Source organism: Myotis daubentonii, chromosome 2 (assembly GCF_963259705.1).
Source record: "Myotis daubentonii chromosome 2, mMyoDau2.1, whole genome shotgun sequence".
Lineage (NCBI taxonomy): Eukaryota > Metazoa > Chordata > Mammalia > Chiroptera > Vespertilionidae > Myotis > Myotis daubentonii.
In genome coordinates this window covers 51,996,325-52,021,600 of record NC_081841.1, presented here as the reverse complement: position 1 = coordinate 52,021,600, position 25,276 = coordinate 51,996,325, and the positions used below count along the sequence as shown (strand labels likewise).

Below are 25,276 nucleotides of genomic sequence, written 5' to 3'. Positions count from 1 at the left end.
CAGAGCTCCCTCTTTCTCTTCTCAATGTTGGGGTGTCCGGAGGAGCCCCCAGCCCAGCATGGCCTCTGCCACTCTCTCCAGACTGGGGAAACATCGTGCTTCCTGGTAAGGGTTCTGTTTGAGTCCTTGGGGGCTGATGAGAAATCTGGGTTACCCCTGCCTGTTTGGAGGGAGGTGCTGCTCAGGGAGGGGCAAGCTTCTGAACTCAACCAAAACCAGGAGGTCCCAAACCGAGACCCAGCGCAGCAAAATGAGCATGCCCATCCCCTGTGGGGGAGTATCCGCTGGTCCATCTGGGGAAAGCAGCCAGTCAATTGTATCAGGAGCCTTAAGAATTGCCATGCTTTTTTTTTAATATGATGGGGGAATTTTTTTGTTTGTTTTTTTAATATATTTTTTATTGATTTCAAACAGGAAGGAAGAGGGAGAGATAAAAACATCGATGAGAGAGAGTCATGGATCAGCTGCCTCCTGCATGCACCCCACTGGGGATCGAGCCCGCAACCCAGGCATGTGCCCTTGACTAGAATCGAACCTGGGACCCTTCAGTCAACAGGCCTACGCTCTATCCACTGAGCCAAACCTGCCAGGGCTGCCATGCTCTTTATGTCCATAATCCCCATTAGGACTAAAGAAGTAGTGTGACATGTAGAAAACACATATGCACAAACATGTCTGTCACTGTGTTGATAATAATGGCAAAAAATTAGGCACAACATGTACCTTCAACAATAGGAAACTAGTTAAATGTCATACCATATCCCTTGGTAGGATGCTATCCAGTCGTTAATAATGATGCTTGTAATGACTTCTCCATGACATGATAGTGGTAAAAAATAATCCAGATTCAAATGGTAGTAACGTGATTTTAGTAATGGGAAAAAGAAATATGCTCAGAAAAAGACTGGAAGGATATCCCAAAATGTTAGCAAAGGTGGATTACAGATTTATATTGCTGTGTCTTCTTTTCATATTGTGGTAAGCAGAATTCTCAGCTGCCTGTGACTCCTCCCCCCTGTATTCACACCTGGGTGTAATCCCTTCTCCTTGAGTCTGGGAGGAAGCTCTGAGACTAGAAGCAAGTGCTTCTAACCCATAGACAACAGCAAAGCTGGTGGGATGTCACCCCGTGACTATGGTACATTACATGGCAAAGGTGAAGGAATTTTCAGGTATAAAGCTGGCCAGTCAGTGGCTCTAAGTTCATCAGAAGGGGTTGTCCCAGGTGGGCCTGACGTCATCAGGCGAGCTGGCTAAGAGAGGCCTAGGGGTCAGAGACTCTCCTGCTGGCCTTGAAGCAGCAGTTGTGTTTGCAGTGGAAGCAAGTAGCCTCTGGGAGCCCAAGGCCACAGCCGCAAGGCACTGAATTCTCCCAACAACTTGAAGGATCTGGGAAGAGAAGCCGGAGCCCTGTGAGAGGCCTGGGCAGAGGACCCTGCTCGGCCCCAGAGACTGTGAGTTCATAAGTGTGTTGTTTAAGTCCCTAAGGTTGTAGTCATTTGTGACAGACCATTGCAAAACCAATACATTTAAACTTCTATGTAACTTCATAATTTCTGTGCCTCCTTATATCTGTAATAGAGCTATAAAATACATCTTTCTGCAATGCTAGGAATGTCCCACTCTGCTGTCCAGTACACTGGCCACTAGCCACGCGTGGCTATGGAGCACTCGAAATGCAGCTGGTGAGACTAAGGAACTGAATTTTTACATTTAAGAAAGTTAAGTTTAAATAGCCACGTGTGGCTAGTGGATAGCATATTTGACAACACGATTCTATAATTTATTTTTATAATTTTTAAAAATCTGACCCCTGAAACTAACTGCTGGTAGATGTCCACTTTGCAAGGGTGTGACACTGTAGGAACCTCGACAGGAGGCAATGAGGGACAGCACTGACTGCTGTGGCCCTGAGGGCTCTTATCGCTAAAAGTGAACTGCCCTTAAGACAGTTTCAAGGATCAGCTAAGATGCTACATGCAAAAAGGCTGCTCTGAAGAAAGAAGCCAGGCTGCTTAGTCTCCTCCAGTTTGGGACAAACGGATTGAAGAGGAGCTGCTTTCTGGGGAACTTCAGTGCTTTCTGACCCGATGGTGCAGGCAGAGGAGAGGCTCCAGTCGCCCCCCCCCCCCCCCCCCGAGTCCCGAGGGTCTGTTCCTCGGGCTTTGCTTGATTCCAGCTCAGGGGCCCTGTGCTTCTCACTCTAAGGCGCCGGCAGATCCCTTTCTTTCTGGCTGTACTCGTCTGGCTGAGTACAGGAGGGTTCTGGCCTCTCCCCCAATGGAATCACACCCCTCGAAGGTCCTGGGGAGCTGGGCTGGGGTGGTGAGAGTCTCTTCCTATGAGTGTGTGCAGGCTCTGAGGGTGAGAAGGCAGTAGGATACCGAGTGGAAAAAGCATACTTAGTGTTATAAAGTACTTTCATATTCGGATAGTGAGCACCGGTTAAAAGGCTTGCCTTTTCTGGAGGCTCTGGGAGGTAAATGAATGTAGTTGAAGGAGAAAAGGATTTTGGAGTTATATCGCCACCTAATAGCTTGTGTGATCTTGGGAGAATTACTTAGCATCTCTGAGCCCATTTCTTCGTCTATAAAATAGGAATAACTGTACCTACAATACACTACTCCATAAAAGGTATGTTTCGTTTGAGACTATGTATAGCACAACAGCATCCATATACCCCATCCAATTCCAATCCCTGGTGAGGCTGAGTGTAGGAGGTAGATGAGAGAGGAGCTGGAGGCAGGCTTGTGGGGGGTTAATATGAGAGGCACCAGGGAGCCCTGGAGCCAGGGGAGCCCTGGGGGAGAATGAGGTTCCATAGTGTTCTCTGAGATAGGACTCTTCTCTGCATATCTATCCTGAGCAAGGGGGGCGGGGATGGATGAGAAGGAACCAGTGGGCAGAATGAGGGTTGAAGATGTGGGGAGGGGCTGTGTTAGAGGAATAGTGAGAAGGATGAGACCGGATGCAGGTAGATGATTAGCTTTCATCACCTCCCCGCAAAGCTGGAAAGAGAACCGTAGCGAGCCATTTCCCACGTGGACAACGGAAGGCTACTGGGTCGGGGGGCAGAGCAGGGGTAGGCGAGTCTCTCCCTCTGCAGGTGTTCATTTCCACCTTTCCTGGTTGGGACGCTGCCAGTGGGACGAATTCCAGTTCCAGGGATTTGATCCGCAAGGTCACAGTGTTGTCTGGGGGTGTGGCTTTCTCTACAGTAACATGATGCAGGTTCCCTCCAGTTGGATTTTTCCAATAACTCATTAAAGGCCCTCTGCTCAGCGAGACCCTGCTCCCGCCACCTCCATCACTCAGTACATGCACGCTGTGCCAGTCTACTCTGTCCTGAGCCAGGAAAGGCACCGCTGTGTCCTTTATGGAACCTTTTCTTAAAACCTGGCTCCGTGTCACCTGGCACCCATGTAACCCAAAGACCAAGTCCCAGAGCAGGGGACTCGATGTGCGGGGCTCTCATCACCCTCTTGGCCCTGGAGCAGACCACAGCGTCCCCCTCGCTTTTTCTTCCCCGCACCCACTGTGTGCTCCCTCCACTCGACTCAGACATCTGTTCCCCACCCACTCCTTCACCACCCAACCAGCTCCCCTCCTGCCCCAGGCGATGTGGTCTGTCTGCACACCCTCCGGTCCCTGTCACCTGCAGCTTTCCTGGCAGGCGGCCCCTGTGCCCAGCGAGCATCTCCAGTGCTGGACGCTCTCTGGCTTCCGAGGCAGCAAGTCCCCATAGACAAGTCTTGGACAGCGCTGGGCTCAGTTCCCAGCACAAGCCCCATCTGCCTCCTAAGAGGATACGTCGGTCCCAGTCATGTCCCCTGGAGCACCGTAGGCAAGTTCACTCTATTTACATGCAGCTTTTCTCTCAGACGGTGACGTCACAGTGATGTTCACTCATGCGTCCCCCCCACCCAGTCCCTTTCCTTTTGTCCCCCTCCTCTGCCCTTGCCTCCATCCCAGGGACCTGTGCGCCCACTTCAGTTTTCTCCTCTCCCAGTTCTTCCTCACTGCCACCCGGTGAATGTCTCCCAAACAGCAACAAGCACCCTCTCCCTATGGACAGTGGCCTGGACAGTGCTCACTACCTAACCTGGCATTTAAGGTCGTCTTTCTTCTGCCTCTACTGTTATATGCAATTGCTTCCTCATACGGAGTCACTAGATCAAGCAAACCAGTGGCATCCACTGGCATCAGAACTTCCCACCAGGGCTCCGACTCTGGGGTCCAGTCTCCAGCCTTTGTCCTCCCTCCTCCATCCTGTGTGGTCCTTGGAGGGCTGTCCACGGGGGCTCTGAAAGGATCGCCTCCAGGTGCAGAACCCAGTCCTCGGCACTGGGTTTTGGAAACACTGTCTGTTTTTGACGAGTCCAATTGTAGGTTCTCAGAAAACTGCTTTATTCCCCCACACCCTTTGTAGGTGGGCGCTCCAACTATAAGTTCTGAGAACAATGGTGTGATAAACCCAGCTGCCAGGGCTCCCAGTCTCTTCCCCATTTTCTCCAAATGTTCCTCCTAACGGCATGCGTCGGGCTTGTTCTTCCTGCAGCCTGTGCAGACCACTCAGAGCGCACACGTGCGGTCTGACCAGTGTCGGTGCCGGGAAACCGTGTTCCCTGGGCCAAGGGATGCAGAGGGGTGCAGTGGTTATGATGAAACAATGTGCCGCCGGCAGTGACGTACTCAGGTTCCCAGATGTGATTAGTGCTCGAGTTCTTTACGTCTTAACAATGAGTCCTCAAGTTCTTCGGAGAAAACTCTTCCAGGATTGCTCGGGGGTGGTCACTACCTCCCTTGGCCATTCATTTTTTTAAAATGGTGTCACCCTGGCTGGTGTGGGTCAGTTAGTCGGAGTGTTGTCCCACACACTAAAAGGCGACAGGTTCAATTCCTGGTCAGGGCACATACCTAGGTTGCAGGTTTGATCCCTAATCCTAACCCTAACCCCAAATTCTAGTGACAGCAAATTTTTAAAATCTGAATTTCTAAGCAGTGGAGAGTTCTTAAATATTAGCAATTCTTCTCATCAGCCTGGTGGCATCTCCAAAATGGGCTTTCTTTTCATATCGTCCTGTCCCCCTACCCAAACGTAAGTCTAAGCGATCCATGGCTCTGCCCCCAGGAGGCCCACGCCCCTCCCAAGGCCCATTCCACAGACACCCCACATCTTCCCCTCACCCATTTCAGACTCTTCTTCACAAGTTCTGAAGTTGGTCAGCATTGACTCAGCCCCTTGGCCAACGCAAAGAACACCACAGGTGTGAGCAGTTTACACAAACTTTATTTTTCGCCCACTGAGCACAGGAAAATCTGGGCAGGCCTAGGCGTTGCATCACCTCCCCTGGTTCCCAGACAGACTGTGAGACTTGGTGGTAAGGGAGAGGGGTCCTAGTCCTGCCACAGATTGCTATGGGGTTATCACAACGACATATGATTCCTAGTTCTATTTACACCATGGAGTGTAGAGAGGGTACATTTCTTACACTAAAAATATATACTTTGAAATCTCTAAAACAAAAATATCTCTATCTCTACATGAAACCTACTAGAAAGAAGAACATAGAAAACAGGGAAATGTACCAGCACCTCAAGTTGTTCCCTCCCATGGGAAGGTTGCTGCTCTGCTCTCCACCCGACACCCTAGTTTGGGAGGGCAGCCGTATCTGACCGCAGACAGACAAATACAGGTCAACAAAAGGAAGGCTTGCCATCTTGGAGGAGTGAAGAGGGGAGAAAGGAGTGAGGAAGAGGATTTTGGCCTCTTGCAAAAGGAGTAATTGCACATTCAGTTTGGTGCTTCTGTTTCCAACATTATTGCATGTGTGAGAAACCTGTGTGTTGGCGTCAATTGCAAACCTGCTAAGAGAAGCCCTAGCTCTGCTGATTTCGGCTGGGCTCAGAACAGTGCCGTGGGTGGGTTCTCTCTCTCAGGAAATATTAATGCCATCAGCTAGAAGACAAAGCTCTGTATTCTCCGGAGCCGAAAGTGGGTTAGGTTAAAGAAGAGTGTTGCTCCTTTTCTGAAGGATTAGAAACCATTCCATTCCCTTTGAGCACAGAATCTCCTACAAGAATTATGCCTATAGATGAATCATTCCACCTTCTGGGTTTTCCTAGATTTTCCTACTGAAAAGATTCACAGAATTCTCCTTCCCTCTTTTCATGTTTCAAGCGGTGATGGATAGCATGACTCCTTATCTCTTTGGGTTATGAAATAAGCCTCCTTTCTAGTAAAGAAATGTTAACTGAGTCAACTGTCCATTGATGTAAGAGACCAAGGATACCAAGAATCAAAGAAAAGCCATGGATGGGTAACCAAGTTGATTTAGTATTATCTTAATACGCCAAGGTTGTGGGCTCGATCCCTGGTCAGGGCACCTGCAAGAAGCAACCAATGAATGCATACATAAGTGGAACAACAAATGGAGAGTTTTCTCTTTCTCTCGCTCTCTCTTACCCTTCCTCTCTCTCTCTAGAATCAATCAATAAAATCTTTTTTTTAAAAAAAATCATAAAGAATTGGTTTAGTAGAAAAATCACTTCTATTTGGTTTTAGAATGTCTTTTTCTATTTATACTGAAATATGGATGAGCCTGAAAGCTTGAGAATCCATAATCCCTCATCCTAAATAAGAAAAATAACCATAATGTCCCCTATTCAAGAAGCCACAAACCTCCTCACCTCTCTCACCAGCCCCAAAACTGGTGGTGGTTTTTAGAACCTCTTACCAAGAACTTCTTCTTTGCAAGGAGAACTTGAAAGACTGAGGAAAAGGCAGAAAGGAGAGGAAAGGATGCTTGAAAAAGGTGAGTTAGTAAAAGGGGTAGAACTTGGATGACCTGGCCAGCCACGGCCGGCAGAAAGGCATCCTACCTCAAGGGAGGCCCGGCAGCTAGAAAGAATGTTCCCTGCAGGGTTGCTGAGTGTCCAGCCAGGTGTGACTTGGAAACCTGAGAAGTCCAAGGAAAACGCAGTAACGAACTAGCAAACACTGGTGAGGTCCCAGGAGAAGGTGCTAACTCTCTTACAAAAGAAGTTTAGTGAAGCTGGTAAAGTAGCAGAGAGAACATCCTGGACAGTACATCTGACGCACGCACGTTCTAAGGAAAGCTAGGGGACCCGGGGTCAAGTCTCCTCCTATGCTTCAGGAAATCGTGGTGTCTCAGAACATGGACATTGAAAACAATAGAGAAGATCCAGGGAGAACTGCTGACTTCGCTACTAAAAGGAGAGTCTGGAGCTGAGCAGGTAGAAAGTAAAGTAGAGCTGGGGATTGTCTGTTTGGGATGACTAAAAACCACAGATTCCTAGAATCACAGACCTCTTGAAGGTCACAGTGGTCATAGCCTGGGACATCAACCAAGCCTGAGACTTAGCACATATCAGATTTTATCAAACATTTATGACTGGCCAGTGTGGCTCAGTTGGTTAAGCGTCGTCCTGTGTCCCTGTCAGGGCACATGCCCAGGTTGCAGGTTCTGTCCCTGGTTGGGGTGTGTGCAGGAGGCAACCAATATATGTTTCTCTCTTGCATCAATGTTTCTTTTCCTCTTTCTCCCTCTCCTTTCCTCTCTCTCTAAAATCAACAGAAACATATTTTTTTAGTAATTTAAAAGCCAGTCACATCCCAGACAAAGAGAAATAGCAAATGTTCACACCGTCTTTTGGAAATGTATGGCTCAGTACCCCTCTATCCTAAAGGCAAAGTTCTCTGAATAAGGAGTCAGGGATAGGAGCTGTATGTGATAAAGACCAGATCTCCTGATTATTCCATCATCAGAAGTCTGAAATCATATATAGCCTCAAAAAGCTAGCCTGCATTTTATGCAACCAAACGCATCTGGCAACTTCACAGCATATTTCTGCTGGTCTGTACCTTCTCTCCAGACCCTTCCTAGAAGTCATGGGCTCGGAAGTGGCACACCGTCTTAGCAATGCCAATTCTTCCTTCCCCCTTAGAACCAAGACTGCACTCGTTGTCACTTTCTTAAATCCCGGGCCTCTGTACGACCAGCCCACTGGTCTACCAACACTCAACTGAAATCTGCCCTTGTCGCAAAAGAGGTGACTGCTTCTCTGGCCCAAACACCTGGGCACAGGATTCATCTAACTACCTGCCTTGCTTCCCAAACCAAGTCAGTTTCTCATCTTTTTTCTACAGACTAACCAGTCTATGTTTGTCCTAGAGCTATTCTAGTGGAGAAGTCTGAGAGGGGAATCCATAGATGGGGGAATGATCATATTATTTTGATATCCCCACAGATTAGGTGCACAGGCTGACTAATAGCAGCAATGAAAGTTTATGGATAAGCACATATGCATATGCACACACACACACACACATACACACACACACACATATGCTGCTGCTGCTGCTTCACCTCCACTCCCAGTTCCTATTCTACACACAGCCCAGCTTGACTCTGCCACCCCAGTCACCAGCCAGACCTGAGCAAGGAAGCAGCCAGGACTAAGATTGAGTGTTTGGTGGAGCAGAGAAACAGAAGAGCGATGTAGCAGAAATGAGCCTGGCTATTGTCTGAGAAAAATCTAGTGGCCTACAAGTATTGGCACAGCCTGCGAAAGCAGCTAGAGTTCCTAAGGTGCAGTAATCTGGGAGGGTCTGGTTTGGGACTCCAAAGTGCACATGTGGTCCTGTCACTGCTCTGCACAGTTAACAAAGGCAGCTTCCCTACTCTGAGGAAGCCTAGCAGACACCAAGTATCGCAAGACATCAGTCTATTAGAAGAGAGATTTTTCTGAGTGATATTGTCACCCAGTTTCATTGCACGAAGGGCTTTTCCCTGTTACATTTCTTACAACCACGCTGAGGCTAGGGAATAGGTGAAGCAGTCACCAACTTCCCTACGCAGAGGTGGCAGGTGAAGATGGGAGGGGCAAGATGGAGGGACAGGTAGGCAGGCGTATTCTCCGAAAACAAAGGTGAAAAAGAAGGCAGCTCAAGGAAGCAGCAGAGAGGAACAGGGTGAGCTAGCAGGAAAGCTTTTCCCTCTGACAGGTTGCCTTTTGACTTTTCTATGTTAGGTAGGTCGATGTAAATGGGCACAATTACTACATTTATCCTAAATAACACAATGTGAAGTGATGGCCCACAAAGATTTTAATGCCCGTGTAGTTCAAAGAATTTCTACTCCTGTCTGCACCATGTGAAAGGAAGTCGAGGCTTCCTTGTAAGTAGAAAATGAGGAAAACCAGGAACAATTCCCACAACTCAAAGGGATATCATTTTAGCATTTGAAAGCAGCATGCCGTTCAGTCGACAGATCACACATATTGCTTATTTATAGCAGGCGTCCATTCGGAGTGAATGGTGTCCATCCTATGCCAGTTGTTAAATATTTTGAAAATCATCTGTGTAGTAAAATAACTGTGGCTCTAAGAGTTAGGAAAATATGAAAGAATTGCAGGATTCCTTTAATATCAAAGGTCCTTAGAGTAAGCCTAGAATACACTATTATATTTAAAAGTCTAAGGAATGCAAAATTCCATTAAGGTATGTAGCCAAAAATGCTTCACCTATGGAAAGGCGAGCACACTGAGGGAACATCCCATTATACAAACATTTTCCAGGATGGAAAACTAATATGATCAGATTCCTTGGGTGCTGACATGCTCGCTAGTCACATTCTGTGCACAAAGGAAGGGAAGATCTATACACACTGGAGCCCAAACCATTGATATTCACTGCAACAGAGAAGAGAAAAAACTATAAATGTAGTTGTAAACTAAATAAAAGATTAATTTTACCACTTACAGTTCATTTCCCAATGTGGCTTTTTAGATCTGAGAGCCAGAACATTTGTCAACCAACAGAAATCCATGATGATGAAGAAACCACACGGCTAAAGGTGACTTGGGTCCATTGAGTTGATGGCGGTTCACTACTAAGGCAGCTAAAGAGACATTACATAAGCACTTGGCTATCTCCAGGAATGCAATCAAATGTGTTCTCAAGAGAGAGTAGCAAGACATGGATGTTTCTACAACATGGCCAATAAAAACACCTTCTCTCCTCTCCACTCACAAACAACTATTATCAAACCTTTCCCAGACATTTAGAAAGCAGACACTAGGACACATTTTCAGCTTAGGAAGTCTTCCTAGTGTCTACACTAAATCTTTCTATAGCAATTTAGGTTTAGTCTCTAACTCTATCCTTAGTGAAACCAAGAGAAGCTACTCACCCTCACTTCTCATTATTGATTTTCTCCCAAGCCTTTTCCTGTCTAAGCTAAACAACTCCAATGTCCTTCTTGGCTCTTTCATCATCCAAGGTTCTTGCTGAGTTATGCAAACTGCTGCTAGGGAACAATGAAGGTGCACCCAGGGCAGAGGCGTCTTCTGCCTGCAGTGGTGGGCACTGCCAATGCCCAGGCCGCTGACTCCTGGTAGCCAACCCTCCTGACAGCCTCTGACCAGCATCCCCCAGAGCAGACATTCCAACCAAGGCCCAGGGCTGCCTAGGAGCCCACAGATACTATGGGATTAGAGAGCCTTCCCTTTTCTCTCTGCTCTGCTCCCACTTCCCTACTCCATCCTTTAGGAAAAGGAACCTCATTAACAGAATCCTCAATGGCAGCACAGATCCATCTGGCTTGGCAGGCCAGCAGAGAGTTTCGGAGAAGATGGCAGGAAGATGGGAAGCTGAGTCTTCAATAGTGGCAGTTGTGACGAGAAAGAGAAGGAAGAGGAGAAGTACCAACAGGAGGTGGTCTTCTGCTTCCATGTTTCCATCTGGCTGCTGGTATGGGGAGAGCTGGATGCCCTCCCACACACACCATGAATAACTGAATGCTTCGGCATGGCTTGGACGTGACCAAGGACAGGGCCTGACTTGCTCTTGCTTCTTCTCTGAGAAATTTGCCATCTTCTCTGTAACCAGAACTTCCCTGAGGCATCTTATGGTCCAAATCTTCCATCCGGCAAAGACTTCTAGTTGAAGAGACTGAATAAAAGTGTTACAATTAGACAAAAAGGGAACACATGAGTCATTCCTGCTTTTAACACAATACTTTTGAAGATGTCACCACAATTTGGATCTGGCTATATTTTAAGTCCATTTACAAGTAGACTAATTCTCAACTAAAAATAACCATATGCGTTATACATTTCAACAGCTGCCTGGATTTTCCTCTGAAGGAAACAAATTCTACATTTCACCCACATTCAGCACAGATTTATTTTAACCCACTCGATGAAGAAATAACCAGATTCTCCCCAGAGCAGCCTTCTGAGTGCAGCAGTCCGTACTATTCCCATTTTCCTGCCCAGTAAACTGAGAGCCAGAAACAGTGGCCTGCCAGATTGCACATGGAAAAATAACTAAGCCAGGTCTCCTCCTTGCTACCCTACTGCTTTGTTTTTTATTAACTAGAAAAGTTAATAAAACCTAAGAGCTTCCCATCAGTATCTGCCTACTTAAACCTAAATGGTGTTTGGACTAAATCATTCCATTTGGGTGCATAGCCTACCTCACTGTAGGCAAAGACACCTCAAGACCTTCCAGTTTCTCCATTAACCTGATAAAATTTGATCTATGCTATTGGCAAATGATACACAGAATTTAGTTTCCAAAATAAGAAAACAGCTGCACTTCAATATTTTAAAATCTTTACTTGGCAATAATTCTCATTATGGAATTGTATCAATACTATCAACACTGTCTAAATATTTTAGCAATTTCCCAATTTGTGTGGTTGCAGTAACCAGAGAAATGCTCTATAGATTTTGAAATGGGGACTAGAAAGAAGATTAAGGGAACTAAATAGATAAAGCAAACTTACAACCCCAAATAACTCCATCCTGACTTTGGACCTGTATAAGTGGTCAGCTCAAAACAGCTTATCTGTTTAACTCGTTAGAAAACATTTTTACTTTCTTAGGCTTACAGTCATTCTCGTGGGGTTAGTAGCAATCCTAGAAGGGATATTTGTTTGACAAATTCAATTTTACGAATAAAATATCTTTTACTTGCAACATGATTGCTATTTTTAAAAGCCAGAAATAAATAAAAATCAGCAATTATAGTTCTCTTTACCTCTTTTCCTTTGTATTCCCAGGATTCATACTGAGAGCTTTCCAGACTGTGGTTTTAGGCATTTCATCAGATATATTAATCTCAGAGGGGTCACATCTGAAATGAATACTTAGGACAGTAAATGTCAGACATACAAATAAGATACACATCTCAGTCTATAATGACCACCCCTCCCCCCACTAAAGGGAATTTAGGTCTGAAGGAGCTCAGCGAACAGCTCTTAGGAGGACTGGGATACAGATGGTCGGGATGTAGAGAAGCACGGTGACCTAGAAGGTGCTGGCTGCTGAGGGCTGAGCTGATGTGCCAGGTGGTGGCCAGTCCTGCCCCCCCCGCCCCCCGCCAGTTCTGCACTCCTTCGAGAGGCCCCTCTGGGGAAGCTGATCTCGGTGCTGTAATGCCAACGGTGGTAGCATCAGCTCCCACCTACTGAGCGCTGGCTGTACCAGCCACAGGGCTAAGCACGCTTCATTCATTTTCTCACTTACTTGGCCAAATGTTTTTCATTTGTAGTTAACAAAGGACTTTTATATTATCTTAACTGTCACAGATTCGGAGATTATTAACATCCTTATTTGAAGGTACAGAAACCAAAGCTCTCAGCGCTAACTGACCATCCAAGGTCAAATGTCAGTAAGTGGAGAATCAGGACCTTGAATCCAGTCTTGGTTTCCTAGAACCCCAGAGTACTGTGAAGTTTCTACAAGCCAAACGGCCTCCTTTCCAAAGGCCAAGAGAGCAGGCAGTATCCTAATAAAGGAAGAACACTGCTCCTACTTTGCTGCCAAAGAATTCAAAGCCCATGGCTCCTTCTAGAACAACCTTCTAGAAAGTTTATTAAGGTCCAAAGACTCCATTCTTCTGGAATCAGTAAAAAAAAGTCAAACTCATAGTAACAGAGAGTAGAACAGTGATTACAAGAGGCTGGGAGAGGGGGGAAAGGGAAGATGTTGATCAAAGAGTGCCAACTTTCAGTTATAAGATAAATTCTGAAGACCTATGAACATCATGGTGACCATAGTTAATTATAATGCATTGTACATTTGAAATGTGCTAAGAAAGTGGATCTCAAGTATTCTCAACACACAAAAAAGAATGCTAACTACAGGAGGTGATGCATATGTTATTAGTTTGATTGTAGTAATCATTTCACAATATATACATATATCAAAATATTACACTGTATATCTTAAATATGTACTATTTTTATTTGTCAAAAATAAATATATTTTAAAAATTTAAATGTTCAAAGAAAAGACTTTCCTCACTTCCCCCTCTGTATAAACCACAATGAATCCAATGATTCAGCAATAAATTATCCAGGATCTAGATGACCCAGATCCCCTCTCTTCCTTTTCTGCCCCTTCTTGACCTCTGGGCCTCTTTCAGCTGCGTCTCTCTTCCGGAGTGGAGACAAAATGCCAGGAGCGAAACCACAAATGGACCCACTTAGCTTCCTGTGACTTGCGGTGAGCAACAGCTTCGATAGAGAAAGGGGCTGATATCACTGGGCATTTCTGGGACCCCAGTTCAGTTCATGGGAGTGTAAATGTCACGAGCCAAGCTGGAATGGGCTGTTTCTGCCCATCCCCAAAGGCTCCCTAACTGTGGGAAGTTCATGCCCACCAGGCTGAGAACTCCCTGAAAACAGAGACCACATCCTATTCATCTTTGAAAAGTAGCTGAGGAAGGCAGAAGAAGCACTGGATTGAGGAGTACAAAGACCAGGGTTTGAATCTTAAACTTCCTACTTAGCAGCATTGTGACCTTGGGCAAATTACCTAAGACCCTCTAAGCCCCGGCTTCTTCACTGTGCAAATGTGGACCAAGAGGCTCACAGCAGAAGGTTGTTGTGAAGACTAAATGAGAGCACACGGTAAGTCTTGTAGCGCCGTCCTGGCACAGAGGAGATCTCCGTGCACGGGCTCCCCCAGCTCTAGCCTCCCTGTGATTCCAAGCACTAGTCTAGTGTGTCACACATGGCACGTACTCTGTAAGCCATGAAAGGAAAAGGTGTTTTCACATTTTCAAACAGGGAGGCAGGCTGAGTGTTGGCTTTTCATGCCAGCAACTACAACTGTGACCCCACCCGAGACACACACACACACACACACACACACACACACACACACACAGCCAGAACATTTACAGAACAATCAAAACAGTCAACATCTTGTTTTTTTACCTGAAACTGTTGTTCTTTCCAGTACTACTTAGTAACTTCCTGCTCTCTAAGGGGAACTTGTCTCTCTCCATTTCTATCATTTTCTCAGCCTCCTGGAAGAAAAGAAGACATTATTATGTCTTGTAAAGTAAAAGTATCAAGTAATACTATACGTCTACACCAGTCCATCTTTTTCTATCACTGTAATTTCTACCTAATTTTTCTCACATTTACTATAAAAAAGGTATAATTATGTTCTTTCCTACACTTGACTCATCACAAAAAGAGAGACAACTAAATATTTATATCTATGGAATAGTATTTTTTTTAAAAAATCCTGACTCTGGGGATTTAAACTATCAATTTCCTAGAAACAGAGGGGACAAACAAACATGTTAAATGACACCAAGGACACATTTAATAAAATCTAAATGGTGGGGAACCCTATAGGTCAAAGATCCAATTTCTTCAACAAAAATTAGAAAGGATAGAAGGGTAACTCCTAAAGAGATTTAAGAAAAATATCAACCAATTGCAATATATGGATCATATTTAGATCCTGATTCAAACAAATCTATAGATATAAAAGCCTAAGCAACCGTTATGACCGGTTGACTGGTCGCTATGACACCCACTGACCACCAGGGGGCAGATGCTCAATGCAGGAGCTGCCCCCTGGTGGTCAGTGTGCTCCCATAGCCAACCTCCTGCCATTGACAACCTCCTGCAGTCCCTCCCCCTGGCTGGCTGGCCCCGATCGGGACTGGGTGAGATGGCCCCAATGGCTGGCCAGGCCAAAGGACCCCACCCATGCACGAATTTGTGCACCAGGCCTCTATTTATTAAAATAATAATAAGGCAGTTGGGAGAAATATATACTGAATATTCTTTCTACTTTTGTATATATTTGAAATGTTCCATAATAAAATGTTTTCTTACAATTTAATTAATACAAAGGAAATAATTATAGGGAAAAATGTGTACAAAGATGTTTAATTAGTCTAGTTAATAAAACCTAAAACAATTATAAACTTTAACAAAGGAAGAATGCAGGTTTGAGAGGAAAATCAAGGGATGCCTTTTGGATATTAAGTATAAGGTGGCTAGTAAACATTATATTCTTACTTTACAAAAATTCTTTATAAATTATTTTTAAAACCAAATCAAATGAAGATTTCACCCCAAAATTTCATGTTAGCATTCAACATTTATGGTCATTTCTTTATGTTCTCTTTAAATCCTTAACATAGTTTTCATATAAGTGTAATAATTGTATATTTCTGGGGAGGGGGGACTATTATATATTCTGATTTCCCCCCTTATCTTGATTTTATGACATTCTCATGTTTCTGTGTGTCCAGATTTGCATATTAGGGTTTTATTATATAGGATACCATAAACTTATACAATGCTATATGTCAATTATATCTCAATAAAAGTGGAAAAAATACAAGATTTTAAAAATTCAAGGTATTTTTTAAAAGTCCTTTTAAAAGGCTTTGCCAAGGACACTATTTCAGGCACTAACTGTACTTGGAAACACTTTCTCATTCATTCAGTTCTTGGTCTGATGTTTTTATTTTCATTTTGTTACATATCCTTTCTTTGCATGTAGAGTCCACTGATTGAGGGTCCATTGTGTGGGTGGCAGATGCCAAGCCCTGAGGGAAATGAGGAAGGACAGAAAGTCCTATGCAAGTTAACTTTGCATGGTGCCAACCACATCATCATCTGCAATTAGGTACATAAAAAATACTCTCAGAAAACAATGGGTTTTGTATACTTGTCAAATTAGACCTTTGGGGAGAACATGACCCATTAGATCTGATATAAGAGCAGATTCTATGTTCATATTCTAAATGTGAACCTGGTGAATAGACTAGATAAACAAAGAAAAAAACAACTGGTTATCCAATCCAAAAATGAAGGACAGACAGGGACAAGAGTCCTTAATCCTTTCTCAGCTGAGAACAGCTCTGGAGGAATCTTCCCAGCTCCTAAATCTGACACTTGGGATTCCAGACATGCTGACTTTTCATGGGTCCCTGCCCATGTCCTGTAATGTGAGGCTGCCCCAAGGTGTACAGTTGGTGCAAGAACCCTGACCTCTTCCTCCTTGGCCTTCTGTTTGGCATCATCCAACTTCTTCTTTTTGCTTTCAGGCATGAGATCATCTAACCAGCTCAGCTCTCGCTTCGAGAAACAGAGATCCATGACTTTCCTGACAAAGACCAAGGCCAAAACCTGAAGAAAAGTTAAGAAAGTGAATTAAAGGGACTCATTACTTCCTGGAGTTAAAAGCACAATCTTATTTTCACAGCTGAATAGGGCATTTCATGCAAAATCAAACTCATAATAATCATTAATGTTACCTTTCATTGACTGCCCTCTTTGTACCAGAACTAAGGTAAGTGTTTGATATACACTATTTTACTTAACTTTCAGAAGTGTCTGAAGTGGTAGATATGCACTATTTTGAGCCACTGGGAGAGAGGAATAGGTTGGAGAGCAATTAATTTAATTCCCTCATTAAAAAGAGAAAACTCTTCATTTGCAGATGGCCCTAAGACCTACTTTCCCTGACTTCGCAGGAAGGGCAGCCGGGAAGCATGGGGAACACGGCCACAGCGGGTCCAGCACAGCCCCAGCATGCTCACCATGGGTGAGGGGACCTTGAAGGACTATCTGGATCCCTCCAATCCTTTGCCTATGTATTTTCCCCACAAATCCTTGCTTTATGCCCTGCATCATGGATCTGTAGTGGTTTTTATCTTTGTGCTCTGGTCTGGTCTAATACTCATTTTATAAATGGAAAACTGAGGCCCAGGGAGAGAAAGTAACTTGCCTAAAATCTGATGGCTAATCGCCTTAATATAAACAGCTCAGGGTGCCTCATTAGCTGCTCCCATTTTTCCCCATAAGGGCCTCTTCAGCCAAAGGAGAGCAAATAGCCCAGAATGACCTGCCTGGATTGAATGAGGTTCACCAGCTACCTCTGGTGGATGGACAAAGAATGAGGCAAATAGAGCTTATGAAAGAAATTCAACCACATTTCTCCTGAATTTCTGCGACTACTTTCCTAATCGATCCAAAATTGATAGTATCCCTTCCAGGAGTTGTCAGGAATTTGCTACTTTTTTTAACCAAACACTCAACCCCTGAACATAACACCCAAATGCAGAACCCTACAGATATTCTGGCAAAATTGAGAAGCCCATCAGGAGACGATATATCTAGGATCCTAGAGAAAAAGAAACCCCCTCCAGTTTCCTAGCCCTTGAATATTCTCCCAGTAAAACAGAGTTCAAAAGTACCTAAACAAGTACCAAACATTGCCTTTTCTCTCTAGAGGTCCACCCTTTAATTAACTTTCAAACAGCCCACTGAATTCTCAGCTTCCTCATGACACAGAGGGAGCCAGAGAGAAGGCATCAAGAGGAGGCGATGAAACAGTCAGGTGGCAAGAATTTCATCACCACTCTAGATTTAGAAAACAGCTTGTCACCTGTTGCTCCACACACAGTTCCCAAGACTGTCCCAGTTACTTAGTGTTAGAACAACCTCTTCCTATCTCCCAGTGGCTCAAAACAGTGCATTTCTACCACTTTAGAAACTTCTAATTGCATTAAATTATAAATTGGAACTCTACTGCTTTGAAGTAATATGCAAATTATTGCAAACATTAAGAATCCTTTCCATGTGCCCTAACCGGTTTGGCTCAGTGGATAAAGCGTCGGCCTGCAGACTCAAGGGTCCCGGGTTCGATTCTGGTCAAGGGCATGTACCTTGGTTGCGGGCACATCCCCAGTGGGGGGTGTGCAGGAGGCAGCTGATCTATGTTTCTCTCTCATCGATGTTTCTAACTCTATCCCTCTCCCTTCCTCTCTGTTAAAAAATCAACAATATATATATATATATATATATATATATATATATATATATATATATATATATATATATTTTTTTTTTTTAAAAAGAACCCTTTTCATGTCAGATTCACACAAAAAAGTAAGGAAGGTGGAGGGAAGAAGGAAGAAACAACAGGCAGACTGGTAACGTGGAAAATAAACTTGGCAAACTGTTGCACACATGTACCCACACCTCAAGGTCCCCAAAACGATGCTGCTCCTACAAAGACCAAACAAAACATAAAACCTCACCATCAATAGGTATTAATATCCAGATTTTATAAAGAACTCCTAAAAAACAAACAACCCAATTAAAAAAATGGACAAATAACTTGAATAGGCAGTTCTCCAAATAAAATATACAAATAGTCAATAAGCACATGAAAAGATGCCAACATCACTAGTCATTAGGGAAATACAAATAAAAACTACAATGAGATACCACTTCACACCCATTAAGATGGCTGTTATTTTTTTAAAATGTATTTTTATTGATTTTAGAGATGAAGGGAGAGGGAGAGATAGAAACATCAATGATGAAAGAGAATCATTAATCGGCTGCCTCCTGCATGTCCCCCTCCCCCTCACTGGGGATCGAACCAGCAATGTGCCCGTGACCAGAATCGAACCTGGAACCCTTCAGTCCACAGGCCGACGTTCTATGCACTGAGCTAAACCCGCTAAGGCAGGATGGCTGTTATTAAAAAAAAAAAAAAAATCCCCAAAACAGAAAATAAATGTTGGCAAAGATGTGGGAAAATAAAATCCTGTGCACTCCTGGTAGAAATGTTAAATTATGCAACCATTTCATGACAGGTCCTCAAAAAGTTAAAAATGGAAGTACCATATGACCCAGAAATCCCACTTCTTGGTATTTACCCAAAAGAACTGAAAGCAGGGACACAAACAGGCGTTTGTTTCGTTATCATTATTCACATAGTCAAAGTACTGCTCACAATAGCCAAACGGTGGAAGCAATCCAAGTGTCTGTTGATAAATGAATAGATAAATAAAATGTGGTCTATATCATAATGGAATACTGATATAAATTAGTATTATGGAAGGAAATTCTGGCACATGTTACAACATGAATGAATCTTGAAGACATTATAAATGAAATAAACAAATTACACAAGGACAAGTACTACAGGATTTCACTCATATGAGGTATCTAGAGTTACATTTTGCCCAAATCCAAATGCAGAGACAGAAAGTAGAGTGGTGGTTACCAAGGGCTAGTAGGAGAAAGGAATGGGGAGTTATTGTTTCATGGTACAGAGTTTCCGTTGTGCAAGATGAAAAAAGTTATGGAGGTGTATGGTGGCACTGTAAATGTACTTAAAAATTAAGATGGTAATTTGTATGTTATGTATATTTTATCACACATTTAAAAATAAGTAATAATTTTTTAAAAACTCACCATCATTGGAAAGACAATGGCAGCTGGAGATGCCTTGATGACCCACAGCAGGACCAGGCAGGTGAGCTGGATGAGGGTGAAGAGGTGCACTTTGCGTAGCGGCACGTGCCGGAGGTAAATGAAATCTGGCTGATGCTTTGCAGGCATCCCGAAGAGCTTCAGCCGATCAAAGAACTGAAAGAAGAGGACTGGCATTTATTTTCAGGAGGTTTCTCTGGGTCAGAAACTTCTTAGGCAAATTCCAGTCTCTTACATCACCTGCTCTGAAGGCAGGCAATAGCCATTTCCACTGGACAGAAATGGAAACTGAGTCTCAGAATAGGCAATTTGGCCAAGGTTGGTAAATGACAGTGTCAAATTTAAATTTCATCTTTTTCAATTCTAGGTTCAAATTCCTTTTTCCTACCCCACACGGTGGCTCCTGAGAAAGCTCTTTCTCAGGGAGTGTTGAAAATAAAATAAGGCAATTGCATCTTTCTATTATCAAAACCAAATCTCTTCCTGGCTATTGGAGGAGTTTGGAGATTCTCATTATTATTTATAGTAAAAATATAAAATGAAACCTCATAACATTCTGGATATAGAAAGTATGACTATTTTTATCTTATAAAATGAAAAAAAGGGCCCAGAGAGATTAAATAACCTGTCCACAGTCATATTACAATTCAGTATATTAAAAAAAAAACCACTGGACATTCCATAAAACAAAGAGGAACCAGCCACCAATAGTAGAAGCAGCTAAGTCATTATATCATCTGCGGTAATCAGTGGCAAGCTCCGGAGTTTCTCTGTTCAAAGGGCTCGGGGATTAGCTAATAGATGGGAAAGGGCAGAGTGTGCCAGGAAGTACTATTTGCTCACCTGGAGCAGCTCCCACTATGCCCCGATCTCTTTACAAAGTGCCCCAGTTAAACTCCTCTCTCACACTTCAGCCTGGCACTAAAACTAGCACTGTCCATGTGTGGTTCTTGACCAACCTTTTATATCTAAGTTTACCAGCATCTGACCAAGCACCTATTATTTAATGTGTGCCTAATAATTGTTGAAAACTATAACAAATGATTGGAACCATGTCATCAAGCCAGGCTACTCTGTAAGTCCCAGTACCCTCATGCCAACATGGTTGTATTTTGCCCAAAGTCCAAAGAAATGTCTAAAATAGCTTAACCAGCAAGACTAGGGAAAGGTTTCTCAAGAAGTAATTTGTGCTGGAGCTGTCCTGGCCCCCCCTGGACTGCCCCCCACCCCCCACCCCCCAGGTCAGGACAAGTGAGCTCACAGTGAGAAGACGGTGCCCTGGCTGCGCCATACAGTACCTGAATTCCCTGCAGTGAAGAGACGCCCATATAGAGGAACACTCCATAGAGTACCGGCATCGGGATGAACTGCACACAAAGGGCAGAGAGACCAGAGATTACACTTGGTATCAGCACACTCAAGACTATAACAACTTTTAAGTCTCCAAGGGGGAAGTAAAGTCACAAAATCACAACATCAACAACACATTCGTTTCTGCTGCCTTTTCATGATATAGAAGTAGAGGCAAAACAAGCTGCCTATGATAAAAACTCTTGTTCTGAAATGAAATGATTATACGTAAGTGTAATATGGTCCTGGTTAAATCATGGGCCTCATGTCTTACCCGTATTTAGCTCTTTCTCCTCTGTGGGGATGGAGACACACACACACACACACACACACACACACACATCTTTTTTTTTCCACTAGTATGAGAGGAAAAGTATATTTTTTTCATTTTTTATTTTATTTTTTTTATTTTTATTTTTTTTAAATTAAATCTTTATTGTTCAGATTATTACATTTGTTCCTCTTCTTCCCCCCCCCCCCATAACTCCCCTCCTCCCAGTTCCCGCCCCACCCTCCGCCCTCACTCCCCACCCACTGTCCTCATCCATAGGTGCACGGTTTTTGTCCAGTCTCTTCCCGTATCTCCCACACCCCTTTCCCCCCCCCAAGAATAGTCAGTCCATTCCCTTTCTATGACCCTGATTCTATTATAATCACCAGTTCATTCTGTTCATCAGATTATTTATTCATTTGATTCTTAGATTCACTTGTTGATAGATGCATATTTGTTGTTCATAATTTGTATCTTTACCTTTTTCTTCCTCTTCCTCTTCCTCTTCTTAAAGGATACCTTTCAGCATTTCATATAATCCTGGTTTGGTGGTGATGAACTCCTTTAGCTTTTCCTTATCTGTGAAGCTCTTTATCTGACCTTCAATTCTGAATGATAGCTTTGCTGGATAAAGTAATCTTGGTTGTAGGTTCTTGGTATTCATCACTTTGAATATTTCTTGCCACTCCCTTCTGGCCTGCAAAGTTTCTGTTGAGAAATCAGATGACAGTCGTATGGGTATTCCCTTGTAGGTAACTGAGTTTCTTTCTCTTGCTGTTTTTAAGATTCTCTCTTTATCTTTTGCTCTTGGCATTTTAATTATGATGTGTCTTGGTGTGGTCCTCTTTGGATTCCTTTTGTTTGGGGTTCTCCGCGCTACTTGGACCTGTAAGTCCATTTCTTTCACCAGGTGGGGGAAGTTTTCTGTCATTATTTCTTCAAATAGGTTTTCAATATCTTGCTCTCTCTCATCTTCTGGCACCCCTATAATTCTGATGTTGGTACGCTTGAAGCTGTCCCAGAGGCTCCTTACACTATCCTCGCATTTTTGGATTCTTTTTTCATTTTGCTTTTCCCGTTGGGTGTTTTTTGCTTCCTCGCATTTCAAATCATTGACTTGATTCTTGCGCTCCTCTGGTCTGCTGTTGGGAGTCTGTATAATATTCGTTATTTCAGTCCGTGTGTGCTTAATTTCTAGTTGGTTCCCCAATATAACATCGAGGGTCTCATTAGTTTTCTTGTAGATCTCATTAAGTTTATCGGCGGCTTCTAAACAGTTCTTGAGAGACCTTAAAAGTGTGGTTCTGAACTCTATCTCTTCCATTGACAATTTTGTCCTGTTTCTTTGTCTCCGCATTTTGTTATGCTTCCTTGGTGCACCCCCTAGTGGTCTTTGTTCGCAGTCTTATAGTTAAACCTTGATTGTTGTAGCTAATACCAGGGAGGGTTTGACCTCCAGGCCAAGTGGCTATGAGAATCAGCTCTGTCAGCAGTGAGAGAACTTCTGTCCTCTAGGGAGGTGCTAATCTAGCCTTTGCCTGAGGCTATCTGGCAAATGCCTCTGTGCAGGGCTTGGGCGGGGCGGGTGGGTCGCACAGGGTCAACAGGGTGGGCCGGAGAGAGCAGTTATGGCGGCTCTCAGTCCTGTCCCCAGGGGCTCTGCCTCTCTGAGTCCCAGCACCCGCTGCAAAGCTGGGAGAGAAAGCTGCACTCGCTCTGACCGAAGCCAGACAGTCCCGCTTCTCCCGTTTGAGTCTGGGTCCTTAAAGACTCGCGTGTATCTGGAGCTCAGAGTCTGCGACTCCCTCCCGATTGAAAACAACAACCGCGCCCTCCGCCGCCAGCCCGCTCCGCGCACTCCGCACCTCAGAATTTGACTTCAGCACTGCGCCTCCTCTGAGTGTCCGTGTGCGTTTCTCCCTCCTCCCAGTTGTAGGACTTCCACTCAGCCAGCGTTCCTGTGGTTCTGGGTGACGTCCGTTCTGTCTTCTAGTTTCACTTTTGAAGTAGTTGTTCAAAGCAGCAAACTCCGGCGTTAACCTATGCCGCCATCTTGGTTCTCTTTTTCATTTTTTAAATGTTATTTTTTAATAGTTGACATTCAATATTATTTTATATTAGTTTCAGGTTTACAGAATAGTGGTTAGACAATTATATAATTTATGAAGTGATCCCCTTGATAATTTTAGTACCCACCTGGCACCATATATAGCAGTGATGGCGAACCTATGACACGCGTGTCAGAGGTGACACGCGAACTCATTTTTTTTGGTTGATTTTTCTTTGTTAAATGGCATTTAAATATATAAAATAAATATCAAAAATATAAGTCTTTGTTTTACTATGGTTGCAAATATCAAAAAATTTCTATATGTGACACGGCACCAGAGTTAAGTTAGGGTTTTTCAAAATGGTGACACGCCGAGCTCAAGAGGTTCGCCATCACTGATATATAGCATATATAGTTATTACAATATTATTGGCTATATTCCCTATGCTGTACTTTTATATCCCCATGACTATTTTGTAACTACCATTTAGTAGTTCCTAATCCCTTCAGCTTTTTCTCTTTGCCCTCTCCAACCTCCACCCATCTGGCAATGCTCAGTTTATTCTCTGTATCTGTGAGTCTATTTCTGTTTCATTTGCTTATTTATTTTGTTCTTTAGATTCTATATATATAAGTGAAATCATGTCATATTAGTCTTTCTCTGTCCGACTTATTTTGCTTAGCATAATACGCTTTAGGTTCATCTCTGCTGTTGCAAATGGTAAGATTTCATTCATTGTTATGGCCAAGAAAGATTCATTTATATTATGTCCCACCACTTTTTTATCCACTCATCTATTGATGGGCATTGGGTTGCTTCTATATCTTAGCTATTGTAAATAACACTGCCATGAAATAGGAGTGCATATATCTTTTCACATAAGTGTTTAGAGTTTTTCAAATATATACCCAGAAGTGGAGTCACTGGGACATAAGGCAGTTTCATATTTACTTTTTTGAGGACACTCCATACTGTTGTCCACAGTTGCTGCACCAACCTACATTCCCGCCAACATTGCAAGAGGGTTCCCTTTTCTCCACATCCTCACCAATATTTGTTGTTTGTTGATTTACTGATAGCCAGTCTGATAGGCGTGAAGTGGTATCCCATTGTGGTTTTAATTTGCATTTCCCTGATGATCAGTGCATTGAGCATTTTTTCATATGTCTGTCTAAAAAGGACATACAGCCGAAACCGGTTTGGCTCAGTGGATAGAGCGTCAGCCTGCGGACTGAAAGGTCCCACGTTCGATTCCGGTCAAGGGCATGTACCTGGGTTGCGGGCACATCCCCAGGAGGAGATGTGCAGGAGGCAGCTGATCGATGTTTCTCTCTCATCGATGTTTCTAACTCTCTATCTCACTCCCTTCCTCTCTGTGAGAAATCAATAAAATATATTAAAAAAAAAAATAAAAAGGACATACAGATCCATTTTTAATTGGATTGTTGTTGGGGTTTTTTTTTGGTGTTGAGTTTTATGAGTTCTTTGTAAATTTTGAGTATTAACCCTTTATGGTATGTATCATTGGCAAATATCTTTTTCCATTCAGTAGGTTGTCTTTTCATTTTGTTAATCGTTTTCTTTATTGTGTAAAAACTTTTTAGTTTGATGTAGTCCCATTTCTTTTTTTTTCTTTTGTTTCCTTTGTCTGAGAAGATGTATCAGAAAAAGTATTAGGAAGAGAAATGTCAGAGTGTTTACTGCCTATTTTTTCTTCTAGGAGCTTGATGGTTTTGAGTCTTACATATAAGTCTCTCATCCATTTTGAGTTTATTCTTGTATATGGTGTAAGAAGGTGGTCTACTTTCATTTTTTGCTTGTGTCTGTCCAATGATACCAGTACCATTTATTGAATAGATTGCCTTTACCCCATTGTATATGTATTTTTTGTAAATATGTTTATTGATTTTAGAGAGAGAGAAAGGGAAAGGGAGAGAGAGAGAGAGAGAGAGAGAGAGAGAGAGAGAGAGAGAGAGAGAAAGGGAGAAAGGAAAGGAGGGAGGGAGAGAACTATTGATTGTCTGCCT

General features: G+C 43.4%; 1 protein-coding gene across 5 annotated transcripts in view; it reads right to left on the bottom strand.

Annotated features, from left to right (window-relative positions):
- Positions 1-5,270: 5,270 nt before the first annotated feature.
- SLC4A8 (solute carrier family 4 member 8) overlaps positions 5,271-25,276 on the bottom strand; it is a 124,382-nt gene continuing 104,376 nt past the window's right edge. For all 5 annotated transcript variants that reach the window (XM_059682890.1, XM_059682889.1, XM_059682892.1 and 2 more), the window contains 6 exons: positions 20,876-20,944; positions 19,560-19,733; positions 16,338-16,475; positions 14,253-14,344; positions 12,068-12,163; positions 5,271-10,975 (listed from right to left, as the gene is read on the bottom strand). In XM_059682890.1, coding sequence (XP_059538873.1) covers positions 10,963-10,975; positions 12,068-12,163; positions 14,253-14,344; positions 16,338-16,475; positions 19,560-19,733; positions 20,876-20,944 — 582 coding nt within the window. In that variant the 3' untranslated portion in view covers positions 5,271-10,962. The remainder of the gene's footprint in view (positions 10,976-12,067; positions 12,164-14,252; positions 14,345-16,337; positions 16,476-19,559; positions 19,734-20,875; positions 20,945-25,276) is intronic.